Source organism: Mastigoproctus giganteus, chromosome 2, assembly GCF_048544385.1.
Source record: "Mastigoproctus giganteus isolate SK-2022 chromosome 2, ASM4854438v1, whole genome shotgun sequence".
Lineage (NCBI taxonomy): Eukaryota > Metazoa > Arthropoda > Arachnida > Uropygi > Thelyphonidae > Mastigoproctus > Mastigoproctus giganteus.
This window is the reverse complement of record NC_143576.1, coordinates 115,535,193-115,553,111: the sequence shown is the minus strand read 5'-3', so window position 1 is coordinate 115,553,111 and position 17,919 is coordinate 115,535,193. Positions and strand designations below refer to the sequence as shown.

Genomic DNA, 17,919 nt, shown 5'->3' with positions numbered 1-17,919 from the left:
CCGAGCCATCGTGCACTTGTTGTAGGAATGGTTTGAGGAACACAGTTCTGACTTCCCACATATTGATTGGCCTCCGAACTCCCTGATATCAATCCCATAGAGCACTTGTGGGACACTTTGGAAAGGCATATCAGGTGTCTGGATACACCAATCGCCTCCATACTGCATTGCTGACCACATTACACTCAGCTTGGTTGGCCATACCTCCCGAACATTTTCAATACCTTGTTGAATCAATGCCACGTTGGATAGCTGCTGTACTGAGGGCAAAAGGAGGACCTACGAAGTATTAGGTAAGTGGTCATAATTCAGTGATCACTGTGTGTTTTTATTTAAAAAGAGTTATAAGAAAATTAAAGAATTGAAAGAAAGCAAATGAAAGAATTATTTTAGTAAATTTCATAAAGTGCTTCATGAATAAAAGCTTATGAATTTTTTTTGCCAGTGGTCTTCATGGGTATCACTGTCTGTTGAGAGCATTTTAGAATCTTTAGGGGAGATGTCTCTGGATGTAAAGGGATATTCAGGAAGCAACAGCCCTTTTGTTTGATGGGAAGGGCTGAGAAAAATTAAGAAAAACTGAGAAAAACCCTTTCCTGATACCAGGTCCCGAAATTAGGACCTGTTGTCACATTATTTAAGACTAATGCACAATGTCTGCTAAAACAGAGCTGAGTTGCCTTTGTATGATGTGGGTACAAACATTTTTGTCATTTTTTTAAAAATATAATAATTGTAAAAATGTTTGCATTCATTTTTTATAAGGAGAACAAGGACCAACAAGAATATTGTTGTATTGTATTTGTTAATTTCATGCATGCACACTATATAAATAGGTCACCTTTGTTACAATAAATATATTTGCTATAATGGTTGTTGATATCACATTATTGGAGTCATATTATCACATTATTAGTCGCGCATTATAGCCTTAGGTGCTAATGCGCCAATAAAAACCAAACAAACATTATTAGTCAGATATTATATTATTGGAGGGAATTAATACAGGGTGTTCATCAATTCTTGTCCTGTATATATATAAAAAAAAAAAGAGACTAAGTGCTTTTAATTGTTGTGCTTTACAATATGGTGAAGCTTGATAAAGCTCTGTCTGTCTTTTTTTTTTTTTTTCCTTCTCCTGCTGGGATATAATGTAAAATTGTTTAATTTTTATTTTATTTAGTTGGCAATTCAGAGTTATGAATGCTTCCTTAAGTTGTCCAGGGTATGTATTAAATCTTCCAAATTTATTATATAGCTCAATACAATTTTGTATAGTATTTGTTTTCTGACATAATTATTTTATGATAACTGTAAAGTTTGTTATTTGATATAATTATATGTGAGATTAATTTTATTACTATTTCATTATTATTTTATAAACACAGACATTAGAAATGTGTGTTCAGAAAACAGTAATGAAATAAGAAATATTCATTTGGGTGAGTTAATTTTTATGGTTGCAAAGATTTTTTCCAAATTGGTTCAGTTTGTTTCTAAAGAGAAGAAATAAACAGAAAAGACAGCCTTTTCTGTTTGTTTCAGCCCCACAACGGAAAAGTTAGCCTTTATACATATGCAACTTTCAGATGCTGCTCTTAACAAATATAGGAGTAAGTGAGATTTATTTCCATGAGATATAATATTCATATTAAAAAAAAAAAAAAAAACTATTAGAAATCTAGCAGTGTTTCTGGGCACAATGTTAATTAAAAAAAATAATAAAAATTTTAAATTTATGGTTCTAAATTATCTTGATTCCTTATTTTTGAGTTATGTTAATTTCTCTATACACATGGAGAAATTAGCTAGTCATGAAATTAGTCATGAAAATATTTTTTTAGTATTTTCATCAATAAAAATTGATTGAAAGATATAGTTTAGTTGTATATTATGATATGATTAATTTTAGAGAAGGTGCAAGTTTTTTTTTTTTTTTAGATGCGAACATTGAAATAATTAGATAATAGATGCTTCTGTGCATTCTGTTTTTCTGTCTTGCTTTCTTGGAGATTCTCTGTTCCCTCCAGTGACAGCAACAGGCTTGAGCTTATACTCACTTTAGAAATGACATCATTAGTCAGAATCAGCCTAAAATTGTTAACATCATTTTAACCAACTGATATCACTAAAATACATGACTATGTTATTTATTAAAAACTTAAAGAAATCGCTATGTTAGTTGTTTTGATCCTTATCAGCTTACATTTGATAGTGATTGGCTTGGTTAACAACACTGTGTCAAGCTTGAATAATATATCGAATGTACGTGAGCAACCAAGTGATGTATGAAAGAAACAGTTCCAGTTTATCACTTAATTGGTAAATAAAATTGTAAATGCAGAATAAGAATATAAATTATATAGCAACATTAAATTGGACAACATTGTATAAATTATAAAGTGCAACATTGTGTAAATTATATAGTGCAGCGTTGTGTATATTATATAGTGCAACATTAAAATGCAAAAATAACCCTGCTAGGAGTTATTTGCAATTTAGACTACACGTTATTCGCCTTTTGACAGAAGTTAAGGTTATCTGCTGTCTGATTAGGGTCCAGAACAGCTGTCATATCAGTGCCTTTAAGTTTTTAATTATTAAGCCATGATATTTCTCCTCATAGATATAGTTCTTGGTGCCTTTCTATCTTACCCAAATTTATACTTTCTTTGTGATTTGAGATTATATGTGGGTCAGTAATCTAAGTAATTTGGGTGCAGATTGAACTGGAGGACAGTTATCCTACATGTGACCACTCTCCTTATAATTCTAGTTTTGATTTCAGAGTGTGATATTCTTGTTCACCATGCAATGATGCAGTCATTTTATTCCAGTCTTGTTAATTTTTCAGCATCAGTTTCAGTTCTAGCTTCTAATGTTCCTGTTTGATTTATGTGCAAGTAGATATTTCCATGTTGCATTGTAAAAGAATGCAACTAGCATTCTTATTAGCATTTGCAACTAGCATTCTTATTAGCATTGTAATTAGCATAAGTGATTTAATGAATGTACAGATTGTGAACTAAAATCCTTTGTCATAGGACCTGACAGGTGTTCTCAATGTTTCCATGTTACCATTTAATGATTAAAAATCTGAAATTTTTCCTAAATATAGTGAGCCTTGTACTGCAAGAGTTCCTGAATTTTTTTAAATAGTTTTCACAGAGAAAATAAACACTGGGTCCTGTCAGATGCCATGTCACTATTTTTGCCAGTATTTTCCCAAAGAGAAATGTTTTAGTTGATAAACCACAACATAAAAACAAAGTTTTAAATTATTATGTGTTTTTCTCCAAGTCCAAGGTTACTGTATTTCACTCCCATGAGTTAAATGAACATCTACAGTTTCCCATGCTTGGTTGCTGAAAGATTCATTATTACTTTTGCTTAATTAAAAATAGGAAAATAAAACATGATATTTCATGTTTTATTTTCCAAAATGTTTTACTTGGGAAGTACAACATGAAAACAAAATGTTTTCATGTTTTACTTCCCAAAACAAGCAGGGATGCTGGTTTTGGGAAGCATGAAATTGACACTTAAAATTTGGCATGGTTATAGTTTTAAATTTTGAAAAAATTTGAAAATTAAAGTGAATAAAAGTTATACTTATTTGTACATGTAATAAGCAGAATTATATATGCACATGCACCTGTTTAAGAATTCATGCTTTCAGACCTGGATCCATCAGGCTGGTAGTGTTATTACCACTGGGTGCGATGGCTCAGTGGTTACAACACTACCAGCTCGATGGATCCAGGTTTGAGTTCCACTTGGTGGGAGTGCACACTCTTCCATCATGCTGGAAGATCGGCATAATAATAATAGTAATTAATAATAATATAAAAGGAAAACAATCACAAAAGTTGCTTCAGCGGACCTACTATCCCCCCAAGGTTGAAGTGATGGCTGAGGTAGATAATGGTGTCATCATAATAAAAATAATGAACATACTGCATCGAGTGTGTTGCAGGATAAAGTCACTCACATTCAAGCCTTAGGCAGAGAGGTTGGTTCAAAAAGTTGGAGACTATCTCCTGAGGAAGACAGGGGAGCAAGTGGTCTGGCCCCACATATGGCTACCACAAGGGAAGGGCAAGACCATCCAGCCCAATCAGCTGGAAGTGCTTCCTGCACAATTGTGCTAGTGACCACCCAGGAGGGAAGAAAATGCCAGCACATGAAATAGAGTGTCAAAATGAATAAGTTCATCATGTGAACATACAAAGTAACCAAGCTAGAGACTGATATGACAATGTACAGAACAAGACTACAAGTGGTTATAATGGTTCCTGGATGCTCAGGTCACTGAACAGTGATTAGAAGACCAGAGAAGGACCACTGTCATGAAGAGCCTGATAGATCCTGCAGTCTTGGGAAAAATCAAGCAGGGTGTTGACAACCAAATACGAAGAACAAAGAATATGGAAAGCATGGAACCTACCTAAGATGGAACAAGAAGGCCCTAACAGAATTCAAGGGAATGACCACAAAGACTGACCCACACCATACCAAAGCAGAGATCTAATAGAATCTTGTGGCAAATCACAGACCACCTCAATTGGCAAATAATACCACATTACCTCAACAGTAACAGGCCAACGTTGGAGGCCATCCACACAGTCATATACTGTGGTGCTATAACAACCACTAGGATCAACAGAAGAGAGATGAGAGACAAGAAGTAATGAAAAAACAAGGAACTGCCCTGCTTGGGAAAGAAGGCTGCATCAGAAGATAGAAGAGTCAAGATAGGTATCAACTGGGTAATAGGAGTAAGAAGTTGACTGAAAAAGTGAAGAGCATCCACAGCAAACATGAGAGTGGACCACCCGAGCAGAAAATGATCAAGGAGTTCTGGGGCAACATATGGAGCAGCAAAGTAAGATATAACAGTAAAGCCCTCTGGATAGAACTAGAATGGAAGAAAGCCAAGGACATACAAGAGATGACAGAATGGGAGATTTGGGAGGAAGAAATACAACAGTTGATCAGGAAGCACCACAGCTGGCAAACCCCAGGAATAGATAACATCAACAACTTCTTCTTCTTTGGTCCTTAGCTGGCAGCTGGGGGAGGCGGTTGGCCACGCAACCAGTATGCTGCTGTAGGTGCCGCAGGGTTTCGGACTTGCTCTGTGATGTTCTTCCGGGTTCCGAATTTCATGCGGTTTCTTGCCTAGTTTCCCCGGTTTCCTGGTTCTGGTCATTTCGGCAGGATGACCACCCTCCTCCTTTTGCAGCCGGGCTTGACAACTATTGGTACAAGAAGCTCATTTGCACACACAAGCACCAGCAGAGCAGTTCACCAGATTATAAGTCACCCAGAGACAATCCCAGAGTTTCTTACTCAAGGAATTGCATGCCTGAAGGCTAAGGACCAAGATACAAGAAACCTGGAAAAATATAGGCTGATCACCTGTCTGCCAACGATGTCCAAGATGCTAACCAGCTGCATACGTAAGAAGGCATCAGACCACTTGGAGAGTCAGAACATCATGGTTGAACAGCAGAAGGGATGCAAGCAGATGGGCGCCTCCGTAGCCAGGTGGGCAGGAGCAGCAGTGCGTAGCACACGCTTCTTGATTAGACCAGGGTTCGAGCCCGTGACCACCAAATACGGAGGATGCGGAAAGGTCAGGGAATGACCACCACATATCCCCGGAGCAATATGGCCTTAGTTGCTAATGCTCCTAAAAACCAAGTAACAAACAAACAAGCAAGCAGATGAGAAAAGGATGCAAGGAGCAATTAACCATTAATACTACTACAGTTATAGAGTAAGCCTACGAGAAGCACTGCTAACTGTACATGGCCTATATTAATTACTGCAAGGCCTTTGACTCTGTGCTTTGTGGCTAACAGAGACACCGAAGATCTACAAAGTCAATCTGACAGTGACAAACTTTCCATGTTTTAATGGTGTTCCACCATCAAGGTTGAGAACATCACAACCAGACTGATCCTCGTAAGGAGAGGTATCTTTCAGGGAGATGTCTGAGCCCACTTGGTTCTGTCTAACACTCAACATGCTATCCACTATGCTCCTCAACAGCAAATATGGATATACCCTCAAAGAAGGAAGGAAAAACTTGTACATCCTCTCCCACCTGATGTACATGGATGACATAAAACTATGTGGCAACTGAGATCTGGAGGAACTGCCAGCAGCTACTCCGGATCACTAAAGAATTCAGCAGTGATATCAGGGTGCAATTTGCAAGACCCACAGATTGCATCAGGGGGAATTCATCAGCCGAAACTATCAGCTGCAGACTGGTAAAGAGGTCAAACCCATGATGGGGAGAGACCTACAAATACCTGGGTTGATGCAGGCCCAGCAGTTAGAGTACAAGGAGATTGAGGCCTGTCTGACTGAAAAATACCACCAGAGACTAGGCTACTCAATGCAAAGCTAATTGGAGGGAACACAGTAAAGGACATAAACACCTATGCAGTCCCAGTGCTAACATACTCCTTCAGAATCATAGATTGGACTAACACTGAGCTGGAGGATATCATGAGAAAGACAAGGGACAGTGATGACCAAGAGCCACTTACACCACCCGAAGTCAGCCGTGGAGAAACTGACCATAGTGTGGAAAGGAGGAGGAAGGGCTTGATAGACCTCATAGAAGGAAAGTAATAGCAAACTGAAGGATTACTGAAGGAAAAACACAGTGCTGCTCTACCAGGTCATAAGGAAGATAGACAAGTGGCATATCCCACTCATCCTAAGTGAGGAGGACCCCTCCTGCCCAGACAGAAAAAACTAAGCTAGAAAAGATGGGCAAAGAAAGCACTCCATGGCTACAGTGACCCCCATTAAGACCACATAGATAAATGGCTTCCAGTGCATGGCTTATGAGCGAGATGAGCCGACTGGGCTAGCTGGATGGGTAAAGTGCCTGCCTGGAAACCCAAAGGCCGCAGGTTCGAATCCCACCTCAGGCTTGGATCAGAGTAAATGCAAAAACTTTGGGGGGTGCATTATGGCCACAGAAGCCGATGTGCCAAAAACTAACAAAAAAAAAAAAAAAGAGCGAGATGCACTTTCCCAAGACTGAAAGATTCATGCTTGCCATCAAAGGGCAGGTAACGAACCCCAGGGACTATAGAAAATACATTGCCAAGGAGCCCAGAGTGGCAGATGATACATGTCAGTGATGCCACGCGGCCTCAGAAATGATCCAACGCATCACCATAGGATGCAGGGTGATCACCCAGAATGGAGTACACTTGTATACATAGCTAGGTAGCCAGGATAATACATCAGAAGCTAGCAAGGAAATACCAGTTGATCAAAGAAAGTTTACTGTATTACAAGCTCTACCGAGACCGCAGCATAATACTGGACAAGACAATCCTGCACGACATATTAGACATAATCCTTGTAGACAAGAAGGAAAGGCCAAATATCTGATCAACATAGCAGTGCCCAACACTGGCAACCACAGAAAACCCACGAGGAAAAAATCAGGAACTGTGTAGACCTAATAAGACAGGAGATCAAAGAGATATGGCATATGTAACAAGTAATGACCATCCCAATCATCATGTCTAAACTCTAAACACTTCAACTTTCTCAAGTGAAATCACCGGTATGGTGCCAAAGACCTTTTATAAGAACATAGAAGCAATAGGTCACCCTAGAGAACACGTACAAGGAACTCCAGAAAGTTGTAATCCTGAACACTTGTAGGACAGTCTGAGAATTCCTCAACCGAAGGTAACACCAGCCATAGCAACCACCCTGTGCACTAGATATCAGTACTGGTCATGGGGCGCCTTCGTAGCCAGGTGGGCAGGAGCGGCAGTGTGTAGCACACGCTTCTTGATTAGACTGGGGTTCGAGCCTGTGACTACCAAATACGGAGGATGCAGAAAGGTCGGGGAATGACCACTGCATATCCTCGGAGCAATATGACCTTAGTTGCTAATGCTCCTAAAAACCAAATAACAACAACAACCGGTCATGGGGTGGAAAAGCCCCATCAGGGAGAATTAACAATAGTAATAATAAAGCAAGATAATAATAATAATAATAATATTTCATAATGTATCACTTGAATAAAAATTAACATCTTCGTAAGTTTCCTGTGTGACTTACAAATACTCGTTCTGTATGATATTTTTTCGGTATTAAAATGCATGGAGAATAGTGAAACTCTAAACACTTCAACTTTCTCAAGTGAAATCTGACTTTAATTTCTTGTTGGAATATAAATAATTATCAGTTTTTCATAGCTTCTTGTACCAACTTCTTCAATGAAGACAGATTTTGCTCTATTCAGTTTGAGGCTGTGTTCTTCAACCTGAAGAACTGTTTTCCATTTTGATTTACTTGGACTTGGATTTTCCATTTTGATTTACTTGGACTTGGATTTTCCATTTTGATTTACTTGGACTTGGATTTTCCATTTTGATTTACTTGGACTTGGATTTTCCATTTTGATTTACTTGGATTGTACATCATGCCACTAACAGAACAATTTAGTAACTATTTTTCAAGAGAAACAGTTCTTCAAAATATACAGCCTAATTGGTATGTGATGGAAACCATCATATACCAATTTTTATTCCTTGTTTAGCACAAGTGAAATACAAACATATTTTTATAATTGTTGAGCATCAGATTATTTACATTCGTGTGTTATTTACTCAGTTATTTACAATGGTGTTTTAGCTTGGAAACTTAAAAGTTGTATATCATGTCTCTGTATAGATTACCAAAAATACATGGCATGAGATTGAGGTAAAAAAAAAAATCTGCAAGCATAAAAATGAATTTCTAAATTGGAGGATGAAACCTCCATGTGACTAATAGTGTTAATGAAAGGCCTACTCAAAAATGTGCCTACTGATGGGTTTAATGAATAATGGATTTGCCTCTTTTGATGGTGGCACCTCCGTAGCCAGATGGGCAGGAGCAGCAGTGCATAGCTCATGCTTCTTGATTAGACCGGGGTTCGAGCCCATGACCACCAAATACGGAGGATGCAGAAAGGTCAGGGAATGACCACCGCATATCCTGGAGCAATATGGCCTTAGTTGCTAATGCTCCAAAAAACCAAACAACAACAACCTCTTTTGATGATACTATTTATTAAAAATGATATTAATAATTTTCAATCAAGTCGTGGATAATTAAATCTTTCTAAAGTGAGCATAAGCTCACTATAGAAAGATACCATGTATCACTGGATGGAACAGTTTTCTGAAGACAACAAGACAGAAAACTAAATGCAGAGAAGCATTTCTTAATTTAATTATGATGTATGATCATGGTTTTATAAAGTATTCATGTAAATAATTATAAATTATTCATAGCAACTTAATTTAAAATTTTTTTTAGGCATGCACTTGGATTGTACCTGGTTGCTTAATGGGAGGTGAAAAGAAAAAATCAGAAAAAGCAAGGTATGTTTCATCAATTACTAATTTATTTTTAGTTGGGTATATAAAGTTGTTTTCTTTATATCTAAATAAATCTTTAAAATATTGGATTTTTGTTATAAACTGCATACAGTGTCCATAAAGTTGTTCTTGTGCAAAAGTCAACTCTTGATTTAAAGCCTAAGCTTTGAATCTTTAAATAATGCTTAACCATTTTTTATTTGCCATATAGTTACAGATGGTAATACCCCATTTGAGTGATTTTTGATTTCTGTGAAATGTTTTGTCAACATCCCAAATGGCTGGTCTTAAAAGCCTTGGCATATTGTTTGCTGAGGTTTTTTAAGATTTTCCATCCAGTTCAATATGTACTTTCTATGTGCAGGGAATTTTTCGTATGGCTTTGCTAATTTCTGTCCTAGGAGTTATGCATTTCCTTTTATAAAGGTTTGCATTTTCTTCAAATGTAGCCTTGTTTCCATCACTATATAAATATAAACATTATTACCATAATATTTTTTGCATCTTCCAAAGACATTATAGAATTTTTATCCAAATTTTTTACAATTCTGAACTTAAGTCTTGATCACTATTGAATTATTATTTAAATCACTAGTGTTCTCTTGCAGCCTGCACGTATAGCAACACCTGTAAGCCACTTTTGTGGTCCTTGACTCTTTCACAAAAGTAGCAGTAAGTCAGATAAAATTTTACCTACACGTAATTATTAGTGTCACATGCTTAGTACAAATCAATTTGCTTGTCAGAATACAAGTAAAAGTATTGTAATTACTAACTTATTGTTGTTAATGTATTTAGTCATGTCTCATAGTTTTCTTTTCTTTTATGTACTAAGAAACTGTGCATTCTTTGTATGATTCTACACGAAAAAAATTTTATATTGTTCCAGTTGGTTTCACCATTTTCCTACCAATAACACTGATTGAAAAAAAAGTAAATAAAAAATAAAGGAAGTTTGAAAGGTACATCTTTTCTAAATATAAAAGAGGCAATATTCTAATCACATTTCAGATCAAAAAACATTTACAGTGCCAAAATATTGATCACACTCACTGAATGCCCCTCTCAGAAATTCCATTGGTATGTGCAGAAAGGTCAGTTCCCCTCAATTGAATAAAAAAAAAAAAAAAAAAAAAAAATACTAATTTATTAGTAATTAGTTTCAGCAACGAAGCGCACTTTGTTGCTGAAGTTAATACATAAATCTGCAATAAAATGGAATGAAAGTGTTAAGTAGCCTGTAACTGATCACAGGCTACTTAAAAGTGATTATTTTTCTAATACAGCATTTCATCCCTCTAGTGAAAAAGATGGTTGTTACACTAGGGGATTGATTGTTGGCTTGCTGCTTAATGAATTATAATTATATCCCTCAAAATACACCAGATAAATAACTAATTAAAAGAACATTGCAGTATAGACTACATAAGAGATGTGGTACAATGTGTGAAAAGAGTTTGGAGACTTTATATATTGACATGGTGTCATTGTAGTGAGTTGCTGTTTGCCTTGCAAAAAAACTCGATGTAGTAATGTACAAGTCTTGCCTGTTTATCTGCAGTAAGTCTGAATTAGAAAGTTTTTATGCATTTTGTTGTTGGCACATTATAGCCTCAGTTGCTGATGTGCCAATAAAACCCAAACCAAAGCATTTTGTTGCATTTTTACATGAGGGATTTTACTGAGCAGTGAATTTGCATCAAATTTTATTTCAAATTAGAGAAAAGTGTAGCAGAAACCCACAAAATATTAAAATCAGCTTTCAGAAAAGATGCTGAATGCTATGCAAAGACTTTTCAGTGGTTTGCAAAATTTAAAGAGGACTGCTTATTCATCAAGGATGATCCTTGTCTGGCTGCTTTTAACTTCAAAAGCTAATCATTCAATTGCTGACTTTCATGATCTGATCAGGGATGATGGACACCTGTGAAGTTGCTAGTGAAATTACTCTCTCTTATGGAACATTTCAATCAATTTTAACATGAGATTTAGCAATATGATGCATTTCAGCCAAGTTTGTTTTTGCCTTGCATCTTTACTGGTTTCACAGAGAGCAGCAAATTCTTGCATATCAGGATTTTGGTTAACATGTTTCTGCTGACTTGCACTTTGTTGACAAATTGTGGGTGTATGGCTATGACCTGTAAACAAATCCTGATCCTCTCACCGAAGACTGTCTCCACTAAGACAAAAAAAAAAAAAAAGCAAGACAATCATGGTAAAATGCAAAGATCGTGCTTATTATATTTTTAGACTTACAGGGTTCCTGGTTCATTCATATGAACCAGGAATACTACAAAACAGTTCTATGGTGATTGTGTGTTGAGATTCAGAGAAAACAACTGGAATTGTTGTGGGCTTCAGGGAATTGATATACCTTACATCAACGTTCCTATATACTTAGCACTTTCTATTCAAGAATTTCTTGTGAAACACTCAATCACTGTGGCCTTCATCCACCACATGAATCAGACTTAGCTCCCCCAAAGCTTAAAGTCCCCCCTTGAAAAGTCATAGATTAAGTGACTAAGGAAATTATTCAGAAAGTTATGTAGAAACTACCAGCAATTCCAAAAGAATCCTATCAGGAATACTTCAAGAAGTTGCACAAGCATTGGAATCAGTATATACAGTGTAAGCAGAGTACTTTGAAGGTGACCCATGTGAATAGTCAGTAAGCCTCATCATTTCCCAAATATTGGTTTAGTCCCCAAACTTTTTAATCACCATCTTGTTTTAATTACACTGACATTTCAGTGATGATTTCTCACTATCCTCAGAGCAGTGATATTCCAAGAAACATTTCTGCTCTGAGGATGTTTCTCGGAACATCATTGTTCATAGGAGGTAATTAAAATGGTAGTGTAATTAAAATTCTGTGTATATAGTGTATACGGTAATGCTCTTTTGCCTACAGTGTTATTTAGAAATGCTATTAGTCATCAAATAACAGTCAGCCAGTGAAGTAGAAACAACCAGTCTGTGAGCTAAGTGGCAGAAATAGAAAACAAACAAGTAAGTTATTTTAAAAGATTTTTTAAAACTAATATAAGTGCAGGATTACCATTAAATTTATTATCTATTATAACTACTTAGATTTTACGAACGTAATTTTTTAACTCAATACATATAATGATTTAGATTTTACAAACGTAATGTTACAACTTAATACATATAACTTGACAGGAGATACGAAATTCATACAATGCATCATCTGCGTCATCATATCAATAAAGCCCTTAACATTTTAAGGCACAAGAACCTATTAGATATTAATATAAACAGCATTATTGACTTATAATTATTCCCATACGCATCAAGTATGTATATAGTGTAAATACAATACACTAGGCCTCTTTGGTGTCTTACAGTCTGGAAAACTCGTACCCACTGATTGGCCTGACATAGTGTATTTATCCTGTAATTACCTTGTAATTAATTTTAAGCCTATCTTGATTTATTTATTTAATTGTTAATTGTGATTTGATTGTAACTTAAATGTACACAATTACACTTTTAACACAACTGACTTAAATACATGATGCACTAACTCTCGGACATTCATTCAGGGTCCTAACTATAGGAACGGGTTTGCAACCCCGAACTACCCTAGCCCAACTACATAATTCTAATTTAATCATCTTTTTACTTTACTAGATTCTACATTTTATGCTCTATGCGCCATAAGTTTACCGAACACTATACCAGAGCACTATTTTTCTTACTATACCCAATCTATTTTTTTGCCTTAACAAAGTTTAGCTGCCTTCTACTGCTACTTTGTCAGCAAATATATTTCTCAGCTATCCTGGGAGTTTGAGCATCATGTACGTAATCGTAGCCTAGCGCAGTTCCACCGCCTATGTAAATTCATTACATAATATACAGACACCAAAATTTGTCTAACGCTAGGTGCCGCTAGCGTATCTACGCATATATACACGGGTTAGCCTCCGGCACAGTCTTTTCTGTCAACCCGACCAGTAGCGGTAAGTCCTTGTCATTCGGACACTCTTTTCCTTTCCTTTGTCTTCGCCTATTTCACTTTCATAGCGGTCTACTTACTTCTGTAAGGTCATCCATGTTCTGTATGTAATACTTTAGTAACATATAATAGTTTTGCATAACTTGTATTTTATTTATTCAAAATTTGTATTCAAAATTATTTTACCACGTGGTTCTTACATGTGCTCATTGACATACAGAACATGTCAGAAACAGAAGGAAGAGTATTGCTGTTCTTTTTCATAATTTTGGTGGATGACCTCTGAAGAATGAAGAAGACACAAAAATTATGAAAGATACTGCAATGCTATTTCTACCTTGGTCATTGATTTTTTCAAAATTTGCATTTTGTTTCTTTTCATCTTATTTCCTTTTCCTTTCTTCCACCCCTTGTTCAATACACATATCACTCCCAGGATACACCGTATTTTCATTAGTAGCATTAGTTAAATTCGATACTATATTCTACACATAAAAATAATTTTATGTATACATTATGGTTGTAGGGTACCTTTGCGCTTGCAGTGTTCCTGATCCATAATTCATATTATCCCAATTCAAATCCATCTAAATCTTAATTTTCTTCCCCCAGACATACCATACAGCTTCTCTATTTATTTTATTATTCGTAATTATATATATATATATATATGTCCAAATTATATAAGTTATAGTGTAATGTAAGTACCTCCATAGTTTGAAAATCGATGTAACCACTGGCCAACCGTAACTCCAGTATACATGAAAAATATAAAATATTAGGTTAATTAACATAATAAGCCTTACATGGGAACCCATTTTGCAAGAGACTTTGTCGAGGGCTAAACCCCTACAAAATAGAAACCCATGTTAGCCTGAGCCATCGGTTTCTGTTATCATCTGCCTGTATACCAAATCCAATATCCATAATAATGGATAATTCAACTAATTTAAAATTAGGTTATAGTGAAGCTATAAATCAGTATAAATCTAGCCGTCCAAAAAGGGGAATGTCTAACCAAAATTTGTAAGAATACAGGCTGGATGATATTTAGCCCGACCGATAGCTGCAACATTATAAGCACAACTGACTCTCCAAAGCACTTCCAAATACATAGCTTCGATAATATTACTATCACTATACTAGAAATTGAAAATAAGCACAGCATTAGATTATATCGTGAAAACTGCAATATACTTAAATATAAAACCCTCTACCCATACGGTCTCAATAGCTTGTTTAACGGACGTAATTATAACAATGGTAGTTTAGATACATGTGTATATAAACTATTTCGCATGGCAAATAGATCCCATTATAAATTGCCACGTAGCAAGAAGAATAGCAAAGTTTATAACAATACTGGTAACGGCAATCTAATACACACTAAGCATACTTTAGGCAGATTTGCGGAAGTACTGGATACTTGGGATGAACCTAATATAAATATAAAACGCATACATGATATAGTATTTGGACTCAAGCATAGCAAGCTTAAAGCCTTAGAAAAAAATAACTTGACATATCTACACCGTAACCAGCATCTAGACCACTTACTCAAGGATATCTTTAAATATCGGCTGGGTAATAAACCTGTTATCGATAACATCTATATTAATATTAAATTCAGCAATATTATATTTGACAGCCTTTTGTTCAAGGATATCTTAAATAAACATATTAAGGATTTTCCACTCAAAAATAAGAATATAGTAACTAGGTTCAGTTACAATAAACCTTTTGGACTTATGGCTTGTAACTATAAACAGCTTGCATGCAACTTAGATAACTTCTACAAGGAGGCTATCTGCCACTGCCACTTGCCACAATACCATGATTATGTAGATATGCATCATATGCATGTAATTACAGGTGATCTCAACTTGGTTCCGCACCAGGAACTGAGAACAGTACTTTCCCATGGTTTTAAATACAGACCTAATACTAGTCCTAATGCCAACTATATTACCAAACAATTACACTCTGACCTTATGCAATTTTGCCTTAAACTTGCATATAAGTATAATTTACCACTAGAGGCCTTCTATAATTGGCTGGTACTTACCATCAGCAAACTTAATCAACATATATGTAGGAAGATTTTACATAGGAAGCAACATACCAATAGAGATAGCAAAAGATTTAACATGCAGTTAATCAAACGACAATTAAAGGATTTACAGGATGTATTTATCATAACTACTATAGATAAGGCCGCCAATAATTATAGTTCATTCTGCAAAAAATTCTACGCCTCACTGTTATACAATGAGTTACATAGCAGTGCTACATACGCTAGATCAAACAGTAACCTTGGCACTATTACCAAGAAGCTACTAGCTATGCAAAAAAAGTTAAAACTTAATAACTACAACACTAACTTTCCTTTTTTGTATGGTATACCCAAGTTTCATAAATCGCCTATCAGTTTCAGATTTATAACTTCATGTAGAAATAGCTACTCAAAGGTCCCGCATTGTAAGCTAGTAGAACTGCTTAGGATTATCTTCAATACTATAAATTTCACTAGAATTATTAGTAATAATAGACCTATTTTAACCTTTATAAAGAATAATAAGCATAACATCAAGCACATAAATACATATGATTTCAAAAACTTATTCACTAGCATCCCGCATGATAGTTTAAAATTGGTTTTAAATAATTATTTCACAGAATATAGCGAAATTTTACCCTGCCAACGTAATTACTGGGATAACCTACTTAACGTATATATTTCCAACAGCTATATTTATAATGGTAGCAATATTTTCATACAGCATACAGGCATAGCTATGGGGGCAAGTAGCTCGTGTCTTATGGCCAATCTATATCTACACCATTTTGAAAATAACTTCAATAAAGATATCAATATGTTCAGATATATAGATGACTTAATTGTGTTCAATTATACTAACTTTCATACAGAAGCAGTTAAACACTACCCGCAGGATTTGGTTCTAGAGGTCACTAACAAGTGTGACTCTGGTAAAGCTGCATATCTGGATATAGACATTCATATTAAGAATAATAACCTAACTACCAAGGTATTTGACAAACGCAAAGAATTTAATTTCAAAACTATAGACCTAACCAGTTGGGGTACAAATATCTCAATACGTATCCTTAAAAACATAATAGTGACACAAGGTATCAGAAGATTATATATCTGTAATAATAAAAGTGATGTTATAGACGCACTGATAGATCTTAAGCACAGTTTATTAGATAACGGTTTCCCACATAATTTCATTATGAAACATATGAGTACTGCTTGGTCAATAGCCCTAAAACAATACCACGATGATCTAAACCAGTTGGATACCATGGAAGCTATTAGGCATAATATATATTGAATTACACGTACGGGGTATAGTTTCTCTGTTTTAAAGGAATTATTATCTGGTATAATTTCTCGGTTTTAAAAGAATTATTATCGATTTTTATACATCAGTATCTATGGAGGGAGTTGTTTACTAATTAGCCTTTGTATATACATGTACATACTAGGTACTGCTGCATAAACACGCTATATATAGCTTACGCCTTAGAAAAGTGGTACCTATATGTGTTTTTACAGTAGGAATTAATTCGTTTTTTACTAAGATTTCTCTTCGACATCTGAGAAATATTGGTTTTGTTTTCTCTACTATAGAGGGCGCTATCATACTTATGGGTCATCCCAAAATTGGCTATTATTGGACAAATCTTAGGTGGCGCAGTATACGCGGCAGTTATAAACGTCTTGTGCATTTGCTGCAGGCATTTAGTTTTTTTCCCGCCTTTGGCTACGGTAATGTATGTAATGTAGATTCTTTGACGGAAACATACTGGTTCTACAGTATTCCCTCCTTTGTTGTTTAACGACATTCACTCCTTTGTTGTTTAAAGCTTTATATAATGTTTGCCACTACCTAATTTTTGACGTTAGATTTATAGTAAATTTTCTTAGGAATTAGCCATTCCGTTTTTTCTGTTGCTTTTCGCATTCTATTGATATATTTTACTGGCTCTTACTACTTAACCAGGATCCCTACTATTAGGGTTGGGAATTTACACTCCCGGTTAATCCGATGTAATATTGATAAATTGCTTTTCCTTTTCTGTTTCACTTTTATCTATCCTCTTGCCTTAATTTTTCATATCTCACGAACTATTAGAGTAATTCGAGGGGGAGTGAGGTACTATTGCTTTAACTACTCTGCTTTCCGTTCGCCTTTAGTTAGCTAAATTAGCCATTTTTCTGCAAATTGTTCAGCAAATATTAATAATTTCTCAGTTGTGCTTATAATGTTGCAGCTATCGGTCGGGCTAAATATCATCCAGCCTGTATTCTTACAAATTTTGGTTAGACATTCCCATTTTTGGACGGCTAGATTTATACTGATTTATAGCTTCACTATAACCTAATTTTAAATTAGTTGAATTATCCATTATTATGGATATTGGATTTGGTATACAGGTAGATGATAACAGAAACCGATGGCTCAGGCTAACATGGGTTTCTATTTTGTA

General features: G+C 35.5%; 1 protein-coding gene across 1 annotated transcript in view; it reads left to right on the top strand.

Moving 5' to 3' along the window:
* Nucleotides 1-17,919, top strand: part of LOC150089508 (ATP-dependent DNA helicase DDX31) — a 147,615-nt gene that overhangs the window by 46,870 nt on the left and 82,826 nt on the right. Inside the window, exons 6-7 of the mRNA XM_090389525.1 lie at nt 1,184-1,225; nt 9,358-9,422. Of these exons, the coding sequence (XP_090245651.1) occupies nt 1,184-1,225; nt 9,358-9,422 (107 nt within the window). The remainder of the gene's footprint in view (nt 1-1,183; nt 1,226-9,357; nt 9,423-17,919) is intronic.